Source organism: Silurus meridionalis, chromosome 23 (genome assembly GCF_014805685.1).
Source record: "Silurus meridionalis isolate SWU-2019-XX chromosome 23, ASM1480568v1, whole genome shotgun sequence".
Classification (NCBI taxonomy): Eukaryota; Metazoa; Chordata; class Actinopteri; order Siluriformes; family Siluridae; genus Silurus; species Silurus meridionalis.
This window is the reverse complement of record NC_060906.1, coordinates 23,434,437-23,454,125: the sequence shown is the minus strand read 5'-3', so window position 1 is coordinate 23,454,125 and position 19,689 is coordinate 23,434,437. Positions and strand designations below refer to the sequence as shown.

Here is a 19,689-nt window from a genome sequence, read left to right as displayed (position 1 = left end):
GCGGAGAAGAGAGAAGTAGAGCGGACGGAGAGCCGTAGTTCCACTCGCTGTAGGATGAGGACAGCTGCGACAGTCTTCCCTCCCACTCTCTCTCTCTCTCTCTCTCTCTCTCTCTCACACACACACACACACACACACTGTATGTATTTCTATTCTCCTCCTTCTTGTCTTCCTCCTCCTTTTTCTCTCACTCAGGACGGACGAACGAACAGTAGCGTGGGTGTCCGATGTGCCGAGTATAGAGCGGTCAGGTAGAGTGGGAAGATCCTGGCGTGTGTGTGTGTGTGTGTGCAGTCGGACGCATGCGAGGGAGGGAGGGAGGGAGGGAGGAAGAGAAAGAGAAGGAGGGAGCAAACGGAGCTAGAGAAGGAGGTGTAAAGAAGCTGGTGGATGAAGGAAAATCTCAATACCTTCACCAGGGAACAATTCGGAAAGATTATTTATTTGTAAACATAGCAGAAAAAGAGAGAAAGAAGAGACGTGTAAGGAGAGAGAGAGAGAGAGAGAGGTAAGATGATGTCCTTGAAGCAATTTAACTTTTCTTCCTGGTTATTTTGTCCCACATCAGCTCATCTTATGCATCACTATCCTATAAGTCAAATAAATAGATATTTGCTCATTATAAGTTAGTTCCTTTTAATTGTAAATGTATCCCTAATGAGTGAGCCAGTGGTGACGGTGGTGAGGGAAAAATTCCCTGAGACTTCATGAGGAAGAAACCTTGAGAGGAACCAGCCTCAAAAGTAAACTCCTTCTCACCACAACACCGAATGTCCATTCATTACAGTATCATCACAGTTGGGTTGCTGTTCAGTGCTGAAACATGTGGTCCTGAACATTGTAGCAGATTGCTGATATTAATTCCAGTTCAAATCCATCCTCAAAGTTGCTCAGTAACTTTTTGGACCACATCATTTATTTATCAGTCATGCTAGCATGCTTTAGCCCTTTAGGAGAGTCCAAAAAAGATTCAAAAGCTATTAAAGACATCAAAGAACATGGGACCAGCAGTAGCAGCTTAGGGGTGCTGGGATTTGAACTTGTGACCTTCCAATCAAGAGTCGAATGCCTTACCACTGAGCTACCACCTCCTCAGAAATAAAAAAAAAAACAGAGATGTTCATTACATTTACAGCATTTGGCAGAATCACTTTTTAAAGCTTGCAATAATCTCAGTTTTACAGCAAATTAATTGAAGCTTAAGGGCCTTGCACAAGGGCCCATAAGTTGTTTTTTTTCTACAGATATTTACAGATGTAGTGATACAGAGCCCGTTACAATGATACACCATGGTTAGCTTTTTTATTCAAAAGACATCATTAAATACTTTTTTGAAATGTTCATGAAATGTTCACCAGACTGACTCATGCTCCAGACGACCAGATGTCTTTCCTTAACTCATTAATTTCAGACCATATATAGTATGTGACACACAATATACACAAGATTAATAAGGGCTGATTCCGCCCACAAAGTTTGATTAACAGGTGACATCACGTCCAATCCAAAAGAAATATTTTCATCTACCATGCTCGGTCAAATTTCAAAGATCCTAAACCTTGGTGATGTTACTGATATCGTTTTAAGGAAGTACAATAGAGCAACCATTGTCAGTGCTTTCCGTCCCCCTGCCAATCACAGTGTCACTAACAACTTTTCATGTATGTGAGCTCATGTATGCAGAAGAGGGCAGAAAGCTGGCTCTATATGACTCATAGGAAGCACCTCTCTGGTTTCCTCACTGGTCCAGGATTGGAGGCTGTCTGAAGTATTCTTACTTAAATGCACTTGAAACCATTTTTGTCCAAAAGATTGAAGAGACCTGAGCATAAGATTGCTATTTCTTTTTAACTTTTCATTTCACATTTAGTCTTGATTTGCTTCTATAATAAGCTCCACTCTTCTGGAAAGATGTTTCAATAGATTTTGTGAGATTCATGCTCATTTTGGGCAGAAGGGTGTTAGTAAAGTCAGGTACTGATGTAGGTGTGGATGTGAGAAGGCCTGGGGTGCAGTCAGCGTTCACATTTATCCCAAAGGTGTTCAAGAGCTCTATAGCAGGAGATCTTTCACATCTTCCATGGAAAGTAGATCTTCATGGAGCTGGCTTTGTGCACAGGGGTATTGTCATGCTCTAACAGTTTTAGGGAGAACCACATATGATTGGTAAAATTGAGTCTCCCAATGTTTTTGACTTTATCATGTACTATGTTCACTACTGTAGGAATGGTGTTTTGGAAGCACCCCAGACTAAACCATGAAGAAAAAAGGGCCTTAAGGGATAAAAAAATTATCTGTATGCCATCACATTCGTGCTGAAACTGGAGAATCCTTCCATAAGCATTTTGTTTCATACTAAAAACAAACCCCTCTTATTCAGACTTACTATAGAAACAATATTGTATGAGTAGGAGCAAATGTTATGAGAAGTTGTCAGCTTCTGAACAATCAGAATCCAGAGTCCAAAATGAATGAATTAAGGTGTTCAGTGAAGACCAGGTTGCACATAGGACTGTTAGATGTTAGACCTCCTTTATATTTGGATTATGGGCTATAGACTATGGTTTTAATGGATTATGGTATGAATAATTATGGCATGCATGGATTTTGTTATGAATGGATTATGGTATGAATGGATTATGATATAAATGTGAGGATTCAGAGAAAGAAAAAGTTCTCACAAACTAGAAAAATTCAAATGATAAGAGATTTTACAGCCTCATCTTGTTCCATCAGGCTTCAAAGGAATAAAATCTGTGAAAAGGAGCAGTGAACACATTAACAAAATGCATGCAGGACCTCCACCACACTTACGATGCTTTTCCACCTGTTTTTCCTCATTATACTCTTCACTGACTCCACAAAGCTCCAGATCATCCTGCACACCACCGATACCACCACCACCACCATCACCATAGTGCTCACAGAGTTAAAAAGGCCTGTTTTCTTTCCTCTTCAAGTTCAGATGACAGGAAATGACGCAAGGCGTAAGCGAATGGCGTAAACGGAGCACCTGCAGCGCTCGCGGTCAAGCCGAGGCCTCAGCGACATGACTCACCAATGCAAACTAAAAAAAAAAAAACCCATCATAACAGATTAGCACACCGGAGCTGAATGTGTGTGTGTGTGTGGAGATAAGAACTGATAAACAAAGACAGGATCTACTCTGAAATTACGTATTTCATGTTGCGCAACTTAAACACAGGTCAGGGATTTTGTTCTCTTTCTCCAGGGAAGGGACTCGTTTTTAAAACACAATCAACCCATCAACCAACCAACCAACCAACCAATCAATCAATCAATCAATCAATCAATCAATAATTCATCCACTCAGTAATTTATACACTCAATTAATCAATCAATTAATCAACCAATCATCCAGCAAACAATCATCCAATCAATCAACCATCCAAGTAATCATCCAACAACCAATCAGAAAATTAATAATTTAATTATTCATCCAATCAAGTCAATCATTCAATTTTAATTAAATAATCCTGATGTTTAATTGTTATTCCACTCTGCTGCTGAGTTCGTGAAAGTGGTGGTATAGTTTCTATAAAAACAGCTGATTCACCCAAAAAAAATGCTCATGTGCAATCGTTCCAAATTGTACGGGTCTCACTGACTTGTATTTTGCTGTAACATACAGTTCTCTATTATCTGTCGAATAAAGAGAGAATAATGAGAGGATGGTGAGGGAATGTGTGTTTATAGCTGCTATAACATAAGCAATAAAAGGAACTGAGACTTATTTGATGAATTCATGGGCAGATTAACAAAAAACAAAAAAAATGTGGTGTTCTTTCATTTTGTTTTGGAAAATTATAATCATTAAATTGGTGACTGGTTCAAAGGAATAATTGTCTTTTTGACCTTCTATGATAAAAATCCCACTCTATATCACTGTATGGTCAAAAGGTATTGGGACACCTGCCTTTTCCAGCTGTGTGTGATTCTTCAACAAACTGTCACTACAAAGTTGGAGAGACACAATTATATAGGACGTCTCTGGATGCAGTTGCGTTAAATGAGATTTTTCTTTCTCTTCTAGCATGACACATGACCTCTGTGCACAAAGCAAGCTCCATAAAGATATGCTTCACATGAGTTGGAGTAAATCTTCTGCAATAAACTCTATGGAACACCGTTGTTATGAATGTGAACGCTGACTGCACCCCAGGCCTCCTCACCTTCTCACCTCCATCAGTACCTGTCTTTACTAAAACTCTTGTGGCTAAATGAATCTCCATAAAAACTAATGAAACATCTTCCTAGAAGAGTGAAGCTAATTATAAGAGCAATTAGGGACTAAATATGGAATGTTCAAAAAAGAAGCATGTAGCAATCTAACGCTCAGGTGTTCAAACTTTTATACATTTCACAGATTATGTATATTTCTTTTTTTTTCTTGACATTCTTTTCCCTTTAAAAATTAACACTCGAGCAAAAAACCCACAAAAACACAAACCCTTTGCTGAATCCCTGCATAGTGAAGCATTGAACTGCAATGGCAGAGAATCTCGTGTCCCCAAACCGTGTTGTTATTGCCTCATCGTTGCAAGTGGATCCATTACAACACAAGCTGCTTTTCCGGGTTGTGAGCCGTGTTGCTAAATTCGACTCGGTCTCGCTGAAAATGTGTCACATGATGCAAAACACTCTGGTTATTTTACCTTTAACCCATGCAGTCACAAAGACAGATTCAGATTTAGGTGAGCGTGCACTTTAGCGTGTGGTATAACTGACTCTAGGGTCTGGTGTTGTTTAAACATGAAGAGTTGTGTGAAAGTATGCCCAAATGAAGAGTTGTGTTAAAGTACGCCCAAATGAAGAGTTGTGTTAAAGTACGCCCAAATGAAGAGTTGTGTGAAAGTACGCCCAAATGAAGAGTTGTGTTAAAGTACGCCCAAATGAAGAGTTGTGTGAAAGTACGCCCAAATGAAGAGTTGTGTGACAGTACGCCCAAATGAAGAGTTGTGTTAAAGTACGCCCAAATGAAGAGTTGTGTTAAAGTACGCCCAAATGAAGAGTTGTGTTAAAGTATGCCCAAATGAAGAGTTGTTTTAAAGCATGCCCAAATGAAGAGTTGTGTTAAAGTACGCCCAAATGAAGAGTTGTGTGAAAGTACGCCCAAATGAAGAGTTGTGTTAAAGTATGCCCAAATGAAGAGTTGTGTTAAAGTACGCCCGAATAAAGAGTTGTGTTAAAGTACGTCCAAATGAAGAGTTGTGTGAAAGTACGCCCGAATGAAGAGTTGTGTTAAAGTACGCCCGAATGAAGAGTTGTGTTAAAGTACGTCCAAATGAAGAGTTGTGTGAAAGTACGCCCAAATGAAGAGTTGTGTTAAAGTACCAATGAAGAGTTGTGTTAAAGTACCGAATGAAGAGTTGTGTTAATATACGTCTAAATGAAGAGTTGTGTTAAAGTATGCCCAAATGAAGAGTTGTGTTAAAGTACGCCCAAATGAAGAGTTGTGTGAAAGTACGCCCAAATGAAGAGTTGTGTTAAAGTACGCCCAAATGAAGAGTTGTGTTAAAGTACGCCCGAATGAAGAGTTGTGTTAAAGTACGCCCGAATGAAGAGTTGTGTTAAAGTACGTCCAAATGAAGAGTTGTGTTAAAGTACGCCCAAATGAAGAGTTGTGTAAAGTACGCCCAATGAAGAGTTGTGAAAGTACGCCTGAATGAAGAGTTGTGTGAAAGTACGCCCAAATGAAGAGTTGTGTGAAAGTACGCCCAAATGAAGAGTTGTGTTAAAGTATGCCCAAATGGAGAGTTGTGTGAAAGTACGCCTGAATGAAGAGTTGTGTTAAAGCACGCCCAAATGAAGAGTTGTGTTAAAGAATGAAGAGTTGTGTTAAAATCGCCCAAATGAAGAGTTGTGTTAAAGCACGCCCGAATGAATAGTTGTGTTAAAGTACCGAATGAAGAGTTGTGTGAAAATCGCCCAAATGAAGAGTTGTGTTAAAGAATGAAGAGTTGTGTTAAAGTACGCCCGAATGAATAGTTGTGTTAAAGTACGCCCAAATGAAGAGTTGTGTGAAAGTACGTCCAAATGAAGAGTTGTGTTAAAGTACGCCCGAATGAAGGGTTGTGTGAAAGTACGCCCAAATGGAGAGTTGTGTTAAAGTACGCCCGAATGAAGAGTTGTGTGAAAGCACGCCCAAATGAAGAGTTGTGTTAAAGAATGAAGAGTTGTGTGAAAATCGCCCAAATGAAGAGTTGTGTTAAAGCACGCCCGAATGAAGAGTTGTGTTAAAGAATGAAGAGTTGTGTTAAAATGCGCCCGAATGAAGAGTTGTGTTAAAGCACGAATGAAGAGTTGTGTTAAAGTACGCCAAATGAATAGTTGTGTTAAAGTACGCCCGAATGAAGAGTTGTGTGAAAGTACGCCCAAATGAAGAGTTGTGTTAAAGTACGCCAAATGAATAGTTGTGTTAAAGTACGCCCAAATGAAGAGTTGTGTGAAAGCACGCCCAAATGAAGAGTTGTGTTAAAGTACCAATGAAGAGTTGTGTGAAAGTACGCCCAAATGGAGAGTTGTGTTAAAGTACGCCCAAATGAAGAGTTGTGTTAAAGTACGCCCGAATGAATAGTTGTGTTAAAGTACGCCCAAATGAAGAGTTGTGTGAAAGTACGCCCAAATGGAGAGTTGTGTTAAAGCACGCCCAAATGAAGAGTTGTGAAAGTACGCCCGAATGAAGAGTTGTGTGAAAGTACACCCGAATAAAGAGTTGTGTTAAAGTACGCCCAAATGAATAGTTGTGAGAAAGTACGCCCAAATGAATAGTTGTGAGAAAGTACGCCCGAATGAATAGTTGTGAGAAAGTACGCCCGAATGAATAGTTGTGTTTAAGTACGCCCGAATGAAGAGTTGTGTTAAAGTACGCCCGAATAAAGAGTTGTGTTAAAGTACGCCCGAATTTAGAGTTGTGTTAAAGTACGCCCGAATGAAGAGTTGTGTTAAAGTACGCCCAAATGGAGAGTTGTGTTAAAGTACGCCCGAATGAAGAGTTGTGTGAAAGTACGCCCAAATGAAGAGTTGTGTTAAAGTACGCCCAAATGAAGAGTTGTGTGAAAGTACGCCCAAATGGAGAGTTGTGTTAAAGTACGCCCGAATGAAGAGTTGTGTTAAAGTACGCCCGAATGAATAGTTGTGTTAAAGTACGCCCGAATGAAGAGTTGTGTTAAAGTACGCCCAAATGAATAGTTGTGTTAAAGTACGCCCGAATGAAGAGTTGTGTTAAAGTACGCCCAAATGGAGAGTTGTGTTAAAGTACGCCCAAATGAAGAGTTGTGTTAAAGTACGCAAATGAAGAGTTGTGTGAAGGTACGCCCAAATGAAGAGTTGTGTTAAAGTACGCCCGAATGAAGAGTTGTGTTAAAGTACGTCCAAATGAAGAGTTGTGTTAAAGTACGCCCAAATGAAGAGTTGTGTTAAAGTACGCCCGAATGAAGAGTTGTGTTAAAGTACGCCCGAATGAAGAGTTGTGTTAAAATGCACCGAATGAAGAGTTGTGTTAAAGTACAAATGAAGAGTTGTGTGAAAGTACGCCCAAATGGAGAGTTGTGTTAAAACGCCCAAATGGAGAGTTGTGTGAAAGTACCGAATGAAGAGTTGTGTGAAAGTACACCAATTAAGAGTTGTGTTAAAGTCGCCCGAATGAATAGTTGTGTTAAAATGCACCGAATGAAGAGTTGTGTGAAAGTACGCCCGAATGGAGAGTTGTGTTAAAATGCCCAAATGAAGAGTTGTGTTAAAGTACGAATGAAGAGTTGTGTGAAAGTACACCGAATAAAGAGTTGTGTTAAAATACGCCCAAATGAAGAGTTGTGTTAAAGTACCGAATGAAGAGTTGTGTTAAAGTACCGAATGAAGAGTTGTGTTAAAATACGCCCAAATGGAGAGTTGTGTTAAAGTACCAAATGAAGAGTTGTGTTAAAGCACGCCCAAATGAAGAGTTGTGTTAAAATACGCCCAAATGGAGAGTTGTGTTAAAGTACGCCCAAATGAAGAGTTGTGTGAAAGTACCAAATGGAGAGTTGTGTTAAAGTACCGAATGAAGAGTTGTGTTAAAGCACGAATGAAGAGTTGTGTTAAAGCACCGAATGAAGAGTTGTGTTAAAATGCGCCCGAATGAAGAGTTGTGTTAAAGTACGCCCAAATGAAGAGTTGTGTGAAAGTACGCCCAAATGAAGAGTTGTGTTAAAGTACGCCCAAATGAAGAGTTGTGTGAAAGTACGCCCAAATGGAGAGTTGTGTTAAAGTACGCCCAAATGGAGAGTTGTGTGAAAGTACGCCCGAATGAAGAGTTGTGTGAAAGTACACCCGAATTAAGAGTTGTGTTAAAGTACGCCCGAATGAATAGTTGTGTTAAAGTACGCCCGAATGAAGAGTTGTGTGAAAGTACGCCCGAATGAAGAGTTGTGTGAAAGTACACCCGAATAAAGAGTTGTGTTAAAGTACGCCCAAATGAATAGTTGTGAGAAAGTACGCCCAAATGAATAGTTGTGAGAAAGTACGCCCGAATGAATAGTTGTGTTTAAGTACGCCCGAATGAAGAGTTGTGTTAAAGTACGCCCGAATAAAGAGTTGTGTTAAAGTACGCCCGAATTTAGAGTTGTGTTAAAGTACGCCCGAATGAAGAGTTGTGTGAAAGTACGCCCAAATGGAGAGTTGTGTTAAAGTACGCCCGAATGAAGAGTTGTGTGAAAGTACGCCCAAATGAAGAGTTGTGTTAAAGTACGCCCAAATGAAGAGTTGTGAAAGTACGCCCAAATGGAGTTGTGTTAAAGCCCGAATGAAGAGTTGTGTTAAAGTACGCCCGAATGAATAGTTGTGTTAAAGTACGCCCGAATGAAGAGTTGTGTTAAAGTACGCCCAAATGAATAGTTGTGTTAAAATCGCCCAATGAAGAGTTGTGTGAAAGCGCCCAAATGGAGAGTTGTGTTAAAGTACGCCCAAATGAAGAGTTGTGTGAAAGTACGCCCGAATGAAGAGTTGTGTGAAAGTACACCCGAATAAAGAGTTGTGTTAAAGTACGCCCAAATGAATAGTTGTGTTAAAGTACGCCCAAATGAAGAGTTGTGTGAAAATCGCCCGAATGAAGAGTTGTGTGAAAATCGCCCGAATGAATAGTTGTGTTAAATGCGCCCGAATGAAGAGTTGTGTTAAAGTACGCCCGAATAAAGAGTTGTGTTAAAGTACGCCCGAATTTAGAGTTGTGTTAAAGTACGCCCGAATGAAGAGTTGTGTTAAAGTACGCCCGAATGAAGAGTTGTGTTAAAGTACGCCCGAATGAAGAGTTGTGTTAAAGTACGCCCGAATGAAGAGTTGTGTTAAAGTACGCCCGAATGAAGAGTTGTGTTAAAGTACGCCCGAATGAAGAGTTGTGTTAAAGTATGCCCGAATGAATAGTTGTGTTCAAGTACGCCGGAATGGAGAGTTGTGTTAAAGTACGCCCGAATGAAGAGTTGTGTTAAAGCACGCCCGAATGAAGAGTTGTGTTAAAGTACCAATGAAGAGTTGTGTTAAAGTACGCGAATGAAGAGTTGTGTTAAAGTACGCCCAATTTAGAGTTGTGTTAAAATGCGAATGAAGAGTTGTGTTAAAGTGCCCGAATGAAGAGTTGTGTTAAAGTACGCCCGAATTTAGAGTTGTGTTAAAGTACGCCCGAATGAAGAGTTGTGTTAAAGTACGCCCGAATGAGGAGTTGTGTGAAAGTACGCTTGAACGGCTCAGAGGACGATTGTTTTAACAATGCAAGGAGAAAACATTCGAGGTACTCGTCACTGCTCTCCGGGAGACATCCGGGTGAGCCCAAGCTCACACTAGCGCAGCTGTACCGCTCACCTCCTATAGTCCAATGGCACGTCCGGCTAAGCGAAGCAAAGTGGCCGAGTGCAGCGGCTTCCTGCGACGCGTCAATCTTCATGTCGAAATGCAGCCTACCCAGTTCCCCACCGAACGTTCCAAGGTGGTGTTTCTCATCTCGCGACTAACCCGGGAATGCTAACCAGGAATGCTTTGTCATTGGCGAGCGCATCAACGCTTACTCCCGGTTCACCAGGCACTTCATGGAAGTGAACTAAAATAGATTTTCACCAGGAGCCCGGGATCCAGTTTTATTTAGCCGTTGTTCCTCGCTGGGGGTGCTGCTCAGTTCTTGAGTTCCACTGGGGGTGTTGCTCCATCAGGGTTATTTTCTGGGGGGGGAGAAGCCCCGTTCCCGATCCCCGGTGAGGGCGATGAGGGCGTTGCACCGCCACCGGGCAGTGACAAGGGTGTTGCCGCGTTTAGGACATCCCCCGAGGGTGCTGCTACTGCACCTCTTTATAATACTGATGTATTATCGGCATCATAATATTTGTAGAAAGAGTTGGATTGATTCACGTAGGACACCACTGAAGGCCTGATGAGGAATTACACTTCCTGTCACTGATTACACTTTACTACAGCATTCTAAAATACAGCATAATATGAATTTTACTATACTATACAACACTAGACTAAAATACATATGTGTCTCATGTAATAAACTAATGTAATAATGTGTTGATCATACAGTATGTGAGTTTGCATGAGTCTAGAAATAATGCTTGAAATTTTTAATTCTTCTTGAACAGGACCCAGTTGTTTTTTTAAGGAATTTTACAGATTTTTTTGTATAGTTTCCCATTTTATGTTACTGTATGTCCATCAACTTTCTTTTTTGTCCTCTTTCTAAATGGTGCTTTCTAAAACATCCTGAACAGGAGTGTTTCTGCCTCTTTAACATTTCATGTCTTCAATAAAAGTGAGCCTGTGTTTTCTTTTTAATGATGTTCGTCTAAATAATTAAACTGCAGATGACGCAAACTTGGGTTGGTTTATAACTGTACGTGTCTTATATGGACAAAAGTATTGGGACGACCATGAGACAACCATATCTGATTTTTTTTCTCAAACAGCTTCCACAAAGTTGTAAACACGATTGTTCAGGAACTCTTTGGATGCAGGAGCATGAAATGTTCCCTTTACCTAAACCAGGAGACCAAAACCTGTTCCAGCATGACAATGCTCCTATGAACAAAGCCAGCTTCATGAAGATCTGCTTTCCATGGGTTGGACAATGTGGAAGATCTCCTGCTCACCTCACCTTCATCAGTGCTTTACTTTATTAACAACCTTGTGGCTGAAGGAATCTTCACGCAAATCTAGTGGGACATCTTCCCAGAAGAGTGGAGCTCATTATAACAGGAAATGGGCACTAAATGGATGTTTACCATGATCAGGTGTCCACATGGTGTAATTTAAACACTCCTTTTCCATTTACTCTCACACACACACACACACACACACACACACACACACACACACACACAAAAGGCTCTATCAGCCCTTAAACTCCAGGCTAGATTAATAATTCACAGCGTGGGGAAAAAAACAGGAAATGGAGATCCTAAGAACCTGCTACATGCCTGAAAGGCAGATGTGTGGACGAGACGCAGCCGGATTGCATACTGATTTAGAAATTAATAAAAACCCTGATCGCAAATAGACCATGATCAGGTTCCTCCCATCTGACTTATAGTAAAGTGCTGAAATCACGCTGGCAGTTTACGACATGGGACAAAGTCATTCAAATGTTTAAAATCATCTGAAGACTTGTTTAATAGTGAATAACTTGGATTGTAATCCATAGAGCATCAACATCATCATTATCTCAGAAAAGAGTGTTCATTCTTCATACACACCAGTTATGCATCTTTAACTGCTAATTAAATCTCACATATAGTTGTTTTATTCCACGTTTATTCCAGTTTTTGATTGGTTTTGTGGAATAGTTGCAAAAATCGCCAGTTTATATTAAATAACATTCCCAAACCAACAAGTCCTGAAGTGTTTCATTCCCTTTATTGCCAAAACATGGGTTTTTGTGTTATAGTAACATGTTTTTAGTTCTTTAGTATAAAATGTTTTATTATGAACCAATAGCAAGTTTCTGTTCTCGCTTACATCATATTCCTTCACCAGCCTGTCTCACTTTTCTATCTCAAAGACAATAACAGCCCAAAACTATCAAAACAGTCATGAACTTCTTCAGCAGTTTGAGCTACAGAAGCTCGTCTGTTGGATCGGACCACACGGACCAGCCTTCACTCCTCACGTGCATCAATTAACCTCGGACGCCATGACCCTGTCTCGCTCCCCCGTGACCCTGTCTCGCTCCCCCACGACCCTGTCTCGCTCCCCCGCGAGCCGCGACCCTGTCTCGCTCCCCCGCGAGCCGCGACCCTGTCTCGCTCCCCCGCGACCCTGTCTCGCTCAAATCCTCACATTCGCCCATTTTTCCTGCTTTTAAACATCAACTTTAAAGACAGAATGTTCACCTGCTGCCTAATAAATAAATCCACCGACTAACAGGTTCCATGATGAAGATCATCAGTGTTACTCACTTCACCACTCATAATGTTATAATGTCATAATGTTATGCCTGATCAGTGTGTGCATATGTACGTATATATATATATAAGGGCTGTCAATTAAAATATTTAATCGTGATTAATCGCATGATTAATGGTGAGTTAACTGATGATGATCACATTTTTATCTGTTCTAAATGTACCTCAAATGAATACTTCTCAAGTTTTTAATACTCTAATCAACAGGCACATGGAGAAATAGTTGTTTTATGCAAAAGTGTGTTTGTTATTAGTGAAACCAATCTCACCACAGCATGAACATAATATAATCTTGTAAATATTTTAAAGTAATTACAGTGCTTTTTTACACAAATCATCAGGACACCAAACAGAAGTTTTACTAGGTTTCCACACGGACGGTTTTAATTGCCGAACGTGCATCATGGCGGATTTTGAGTCTCTGCGCATCAGTAAAACACATTTAGTGATTATTAAAAGGTTTTTTACTGGGTTTTTATATATAAATAAATAAACATATATATATATATATATATATATATATATATATATATATACATACATATCTCCGAGTAAAGAAAAGATGCGTTGCGTAGGTTTTAATTTTGCCTCTTATATTTATGTTTTTATTAAAAATGGTTAAACAGAAATGTGCAATGTATAAATCACGTGTAAAAAAAAAATTTTGTTGTTAAAATTAATTTGCGTAACGTGTTCTTCACCAGTTGGAGTTTTCTTGTTCGTCCCAGAGCAGGTCAGTAGGATTTGGGTGCGGTGACTGGGCAGGTTGTTCCATGATAGATATCACTCCAGGCCACTGTTTGCTCTCTGAATAATGACAGAGCTCTGATGTATTCGTCGCTTCACCTCATCGTCTTGTTGTACAGTGAAGTCGGGTTCCAAAGAGCCGCAGTCCAGACGGAACCACATGGTGTTGAAGTATGGAATGGTTGCCATATTGATTCAGGATCCGAAATCATTAATCTTCCACCTCCTTCTAGTTTCCTGTTCTACGTCTTACACAAGTTCTTCTGGTGTCACATTGGGGGAAAAAATAGAGTTGAGTTGGATCAAGTTGAGATGAGCTTCAAAACAAAATTTGTACCCATTTCAAATCTAAAAATATTTCAATACTGTAAGAATGATCATGTGGATTATGACAGTTTGCTGCAGAGATGAAACTTTTTATCCATGTTGGATTCATATGAAGCTAACCACCAATCTTATTCATGCTAATCCGTCCTGCATGGGCTCTACACTAACCACCAATCTTATTCATGCTAATCCGTCCTGCATGGGCTCTACACTAACCACCAATCTTATTCATGCTAATCCGTCCTGCATGGGCTCTACACTAACCATCAATCTTATTCATGCTAATCCGTCCTGCATGGGCTCTATACTAACTAAACCTGACAAACTATTAAATGGTATGTTGTGTGTTGAATAGGAGTGTGGTGTTGGGTTCTGGAGGTGTGTTAATGTCTTCTGATGTTCAGAAGGTTACTGCCTGACTCAGAAGAGGATCAGCAGGAGACCAGGAGTGATGCTCGGCCATCAGCGCCTCCAGCTGATTACTCACTGCGACACCAATTATCCGTCTGCTGATGGAAAAGTAACACACACCAAGGAAGAGGAGGGAAAGAGGGAGGAAGAGGGAAAGAGGGGAAGGAAACAGGAAGAAAAGTAGGGGGAGAGTAGGGAGAAAAAGGTGGGGGGAAAGAGAGAAGATGATAAGTGTGGGGAGGAGTAAGAGAAGGGTGGATAATAGAGGTGGGTTAGAGGGGAGAGGTGGGAGGGGTAAGAGAAGGGTGGGTAAGAAGGGTGGGGGGTAAGAGGGGTGGATAATGGAAAGAGGTGGGAGGGGTAAGAGAAGGGAGGGCAGGAGGGAGGGTAAGAGGGAGAGGTGGGAGGGGTAAGAGAAGGGTGGGTAAGAGGAGGGAGGGTAAGAGGGAGAGGTGGAAGGGTAAGAGAAGGGTGGGTAAGAGGGAAGAGGTGGGAGGGAGGGTAAAGGGAGGGAGGGTCAGAGCGGAGGGACGGGTGGGAGGTGGGAGGGTTAAGAGAAGGGAGGGTAAGAGGGGTGAGGTGGAAGGGTAAGAGAAGAGAGGGTAAGAGGGGTGAGGTGGGAGGGAGGGTCAGAGCGGAGGGACGGGTAAGAGGTGGAAGGGTTAAGAGAAGGGAGGGTAAGAGGGGTGAGGTGGAAGGGTAAGAGAAGAGAGGGTAAGAGGGGTGAGGTGGGAGGGGTAAGAGAAGAGAGGGTGGGAGGGGAGAGGTGGGAGGGATAAGAAAAGGGAGGGTAAGAGGGGAGAGGAGAGGTTAGAGGAGCAGAAAGAGACACTCTGGAGAAGAGGATGGTGTGAAAGCAGAACTGCACATTGGAAAAGAAAACACAAGGAGGCGCCGCGTAACATTTTACCTATGAATAGAAATAAATGTATTGCTCAGAAAACAACGGCAGTCACACCATCATCACGCAGGCGGCAAACACAAGAGTTCCCCTTCCACCGTGGGGAAATAATTACATCACCTCAAATCCTTTCTGTTTTTGTCATTTATTTATTAAGAAAGGTTTTAATACTGTGATGATGATGATGATGATGATGATAACGAGTGGGAAATGGGTTCTTTTCAAACCTCTGCACAAATCATATGAATAGAATCATATTAACAGTTACTTCCTCTTCATTATAGAACACTTCTGTGTTTTTTTTTTATTGTTTTTTGTGTTTTTTTTTCTGGAAACGTCTAAAAATCCGAAGAAACGTCGACGGTTCGGAGGAGAGTCTTCTTCACCGTCACGTGTGATAACCAACTCGAGGAAAAGCCGATGACAGACGTTTCACATCATGAGGCTCCATCGAGTGTCAACATGGCAATAATAATAACAATAATATCTATACAAAAAAATATTACAGTGCAAATAAAATTTTAATCTGCCTAAAAAAAAAAAAGGTAACATTCACATTTGAAAGCAATCTGAAGTGGAATATTGAACAGGGTGAAAAGTAAACAATTGGGTTGGAGCTTCAAAGCCGCCGAAAGCATTCGAATGGAAATGTACAGAAATCATATACCGGTTTGTTTTTTGTTTTGATAAAATATAATCCAAAATAATGGTTACGGTTTCGAGATTTACACGAAAAAAAACCTTGGAATCTCATGTTGAGTTCAATAACTTTTTGTATGAATCCACGATGAGAACTTCACCCAAATCCCACAAAAACTTAGCACAAGGAATCCATGACTCTTCCACCACCTAGTGGCAGAGCTATGCAATTACACCCAGATCTTATGCAAATATATGCAACATGTCAAACACGTGGGTCACACCTTAAGAAATCGTACCAAATGTTTGGACCCCCATAAACTACAGAGCCGTAATAGTTACTTAAATGACAAACGTCCTATTAATCAGATAGAAAATAGCATTAACATGGCCAAAGGTTTGTGGACACCTTCCACATTGCGTCCTCAATCGCCCTTATAATAGCTGTTCCAACCCATGGAAAGCAGAACTTAATGGAGCTGGCTTTGTGCAGAGGGATGTGCAAACAGGATTTGGATCTCCTCAGTTTGAGTAAAGGGAGATTTTCCAGAGACGTCCTGTACAATTGTGTGCCGCAAACTTTGGAAGAAGCACATACAGGTGGCCAGGTGTCCTAATACTTTTTGGCAGACAGCTAGAACTTCATTTATATAGTTAGGCATCATAAAAATCCATACTTTTTACATTCGGCTTCATTTACATGGAATCTACATAATTTATGTAATTATGTAAATGTGCTGCATTTTTTTTTTTTCCCCAGAAATCTCAAAACCACAACCCTGTGTGAAGCAAGTTCCACTACAAAGATATTCCTAATCATTTTTTAATTGAAAAAAACAAAACAAAATGACAACGTGATGTGAATATAATTTTATCGCCCCACAAATATCGTATTCGAACTTCTTTTCGGTCGGCGTCGAAGCCCCACAGAACGAGGGAGCTGTCCAGGAAAAAAGCTTCCTGAAAGCATCAATAGGAGAAGCACGACTCGTTATCGTAAACTCGCTCAGGCACTCGGTCTCTTAGATTCTCTGGAAATGTACAAACCTGAATAATTTGAGCTCTTTAGGGCTTTAAAAAAAACCCGATCTACACGTTTAATTGGTTCATCAGGGGGATTTGGGGGATTCTTAGAACAGAATCAATCATCTCCATCCACCACTGAATATTACTCTCTCTTTGTTTTTTTTTGAGAGTTGTTTGGGAACATTTTGAGCTGGAACAGCCTGATATGTGTGTGTGTGTGTGTGTGTGTGTGTGTGTGTGTGTGTGTGTGTGTGGGTGGGTGGGTGGGGGATAAAAGTGTATATCAGATAGATCGAGAAAGCCCAGTGCTAAGAGGCAGGAATGAGAATACAGGCCGTATATGGACTATGGGCTGATTAAAAGCCCTTCCTCTGAGCAGGCACTCCGGGTCGTCTGGCAATTTCCTGTACTGTTTCCTTTGTCAGAACAACTCCACACACACACTCGCACACTGAGCCTGAGCTTGAGCTTGGTCTCTGATTCCATTAACACGAATGAAAAAGAGGAATAAAACGTTTTGTTGTTTTTTTGTGTTTTTTTAAACCGAACTATAGATTGAAATTTCAACTTTTTACCACCAGAGGGCACTAAAGGCAACACGACGACGGCTGGCTAGGGCACCACGAAGCACGCAGGAGAAAACCGCATCAGGCTGAAATCCAATGTACAAAATAATCATAATCATAATAATATTAATAATAATAATTATACACCTAAATAATGAGCATCTGTCTGGAAAATAAACATTGACCTTCTACTGTACGGATATTTATTTCTATAATACAGACGGAATAAATTATTTTTCCCCCCACAAAAGAAAAAAAGATGGAAAGTTTCCAGCGTTCGTACCGCAGACCTGCAATTGCTTTACGTGAGATCGGAATCCAACGCGCTGAGATTTCTATCGTCGCTGTTAAGAGTCCGGTGAGAACGTCGGTCTATTGCTTTTGCTTTTTCAACTTCATCGGATTGTCTGAGATCGTGAAAGACATGTGGCTTCCCTTCCTTCCTGTTTAGGTCGGGTCTGTGTGTGTGTGTGTGTGTGTGTGTGTGTGTGTGTGTGTGTGTGTGAGTTTATTCGACTGTACTGCTGCCGTGTGGATTTGCACCACTAGTTAGAAAGAGGGGAGTAGCACAGTGACCCAGCAACATCTCACATACATGGCTGTTAAAGCAGAAGGAGAAAAAAACTGAGAAGGTTCATCCTCGGGGAGAAGAACGGTGGTATAGCCATGATGCGCATGTTGAAGCGCTAATCCCTGCAGAACGGCTCTGAGGAACCTGTGAAGGGAACGTCAGAGGTGTACGGATTGGTTCTCTGGAGAAGGTGGGAGAATGACTGATGGTTCCTGTGATGCTTTCAGGAAAGTGTGAGGGGAACAGGAGCAGGAATTGGAGTGAGTTTTGGTCCCAGGGTGGAGTAGTGATTGAGCTAAGGGATGAACCTGGATCTAGATGATGGAGCCAGGTAGTGGAGCTGGGCGATGAAGCTGAATGTTGGAGCTGGAGCAGGTAACGGAGCAACTCCTCCGGTGCTGCTCTCAGTTAAGGTCGATGGTGTTGAAGACCCACTCTGTGAACTTCTTCAGTTTGGCTGCAGAGTTCTGAGATTCCTCCTGGAGCCTCTGGTTGTCCTCCCAAAGCCGCTTGATCTGAGCCTGAAGCTTCAACTTCTCCTCTCGCTCCTACACACACACACACACACACGAAATCTAATGTTGCTGAATTTGAAGTCTTCCATAAAAGTTAAAGTTAAAATGTGAATTTCATTACAGTTGTATTAATAGAGGAATTCAGTTCTATTCATTATTTCTGTTCTGATTTCCCTCTGGATGAAGGATAAAGTGAGTTACAGGAGATACAGGAGCTACAGGGTGATGTGCAGGTACCTTCTTCAAGTCGTCCTGAAGCATCTTCACTAAATTCTCGAGCTGAGACACTTTTCCAGCAAAACCCACCGGTATATCACTGTAGGAGAAGAGAGAGAGAGAGAGAGAGAGAGAGAGAGAGAGAGAGAGAGAGAGAAAAGATGGGAAAAAGAGTGGAGAGAGATAGAGAGAGAAAGAAAGAGAGAGAGTGAAAAAGGAGAGGGAGTGAAGGGAAGAAAAGTGGGAGATATTGCAAGGGGTAGAGAGAGAGAGAGAGAGGGACAGAGGGAAAGAAGGGACGGAGAAAGCAAGAGAGAGAATGAGAGGGTAGGGAAAAAAAGTGAAAAAGAGAGAAAGGAGAAGAGAGGACAAGAGATGGAAGAGGAGCAAAAAAAGAAAGCGTGAGTTCTCATATATCAGAGGGGTGGCAGAGGGGAGGTAGAGGGGCAGTAGAGGGGCGGTAGAGTTACCTGGGGGAGAGGCGGGAGTGGGGTACAGGCTGCAGCTCCAGCTGTTGTGAGCTCACTGCACTCTCACCACGGTGACTGATGTCCTGAGAGCTGAACATGAAACTTCTCTGGACTGAGATGAGGAGTGTGAGCATGAGAGGAGAGAGAGAGGAGAGAGGGGAGAGAAGGTGAGATCAGGAGGATCAGTGGTCCTTATTCTGAAAGCAGGAAAGCATTCAGAACCTTATCTGCTTCACCCACAGCCGTGCGCTCCGGCCTCCAGAACTTCAGATCCCCAACCCTTAAAAACATAACTATAGAAGATGTACTGCAGCACCAAATGTATTGGGACACCTGCTTTTCCAGCCAGATGTGATTCTTCCACAAAATGTTAGTGAAAGCTTGAAGGCACACAATTGTTCAGGATGTCTGTGAATGAAGGAGCATAACATTTTCCCTTTACTAGAACCAGGACACCAAGCCATGAAGAGCTGCTTTCTATGGGTTGGAATGGAAGATCTCCTGCTATTAAACCCTAATGAACACCTTTGGGATGAATGTGAACGCTGACTGTACCCCAGACCTCCTCACCTTCTCACCAGCTGAATGAATCTTCACAAATCTCCACAAAAATCTAGTGGAACATCTTCCCAGAAGAGTGGAAGTTATTATATATTATATCCATACATTCAATAAGCCATTTATTTAACAGTCACTATATCTCTCTTCACCGAGCATCCATCATCCATCTATCTCTCTCTCCACCTGCGTCTGTCCATCCATATAATCAACAATCATTACATCCATCCATATGTCCATCAACACATATAATCAATACGCCATCTATTAATCACTCCACCATCCATTCCACACTC

The 19,689-nt window shown here is 41.4% G+C and overlaps 2 protein-coding genes across 2 annotated transcripts in view; both read right to left on the bottom strand.

Moving 5' to 3' along the window:
* The window catches only part of rgs6 (regulator of G protein signaling 6), a 94,088-nt gene extending 93,811 nt beyond the window's left edge, over positions 1-277 (bottom strand). The window contains exon 1 of the mRNA XM_046836241.1: positions 1-277. This exon is cut by the window's left edge and continues 123 nt beyond it. The gene's annotated coding sequence lies outside the window, so the exon portion shown is untranslated.
* Positions 278-14,958: 14,681 nt separating this feature from the next.
* sipa1l1 (signal-induced proliferation-associated 1 like 1) overlaps positions 14,959-19,689 on the bottom strand; it is a 79,357-nt gene continuing 74,626 nt past the window's right edge. Inside the window, 3 exon segments of the mRNA XM_046836261.1 lie at positions 14,959-18,182; positions 18,387-18,465; positions 18,836-18,947. Coding sequence (XP_046692217.1) covers positions 18,039-18,182; positions 18,387-18,465; positions 18,836-18,947 — 335 coding nt within the window. The 3' untranslated portion in view covers positions 14,959-18,038.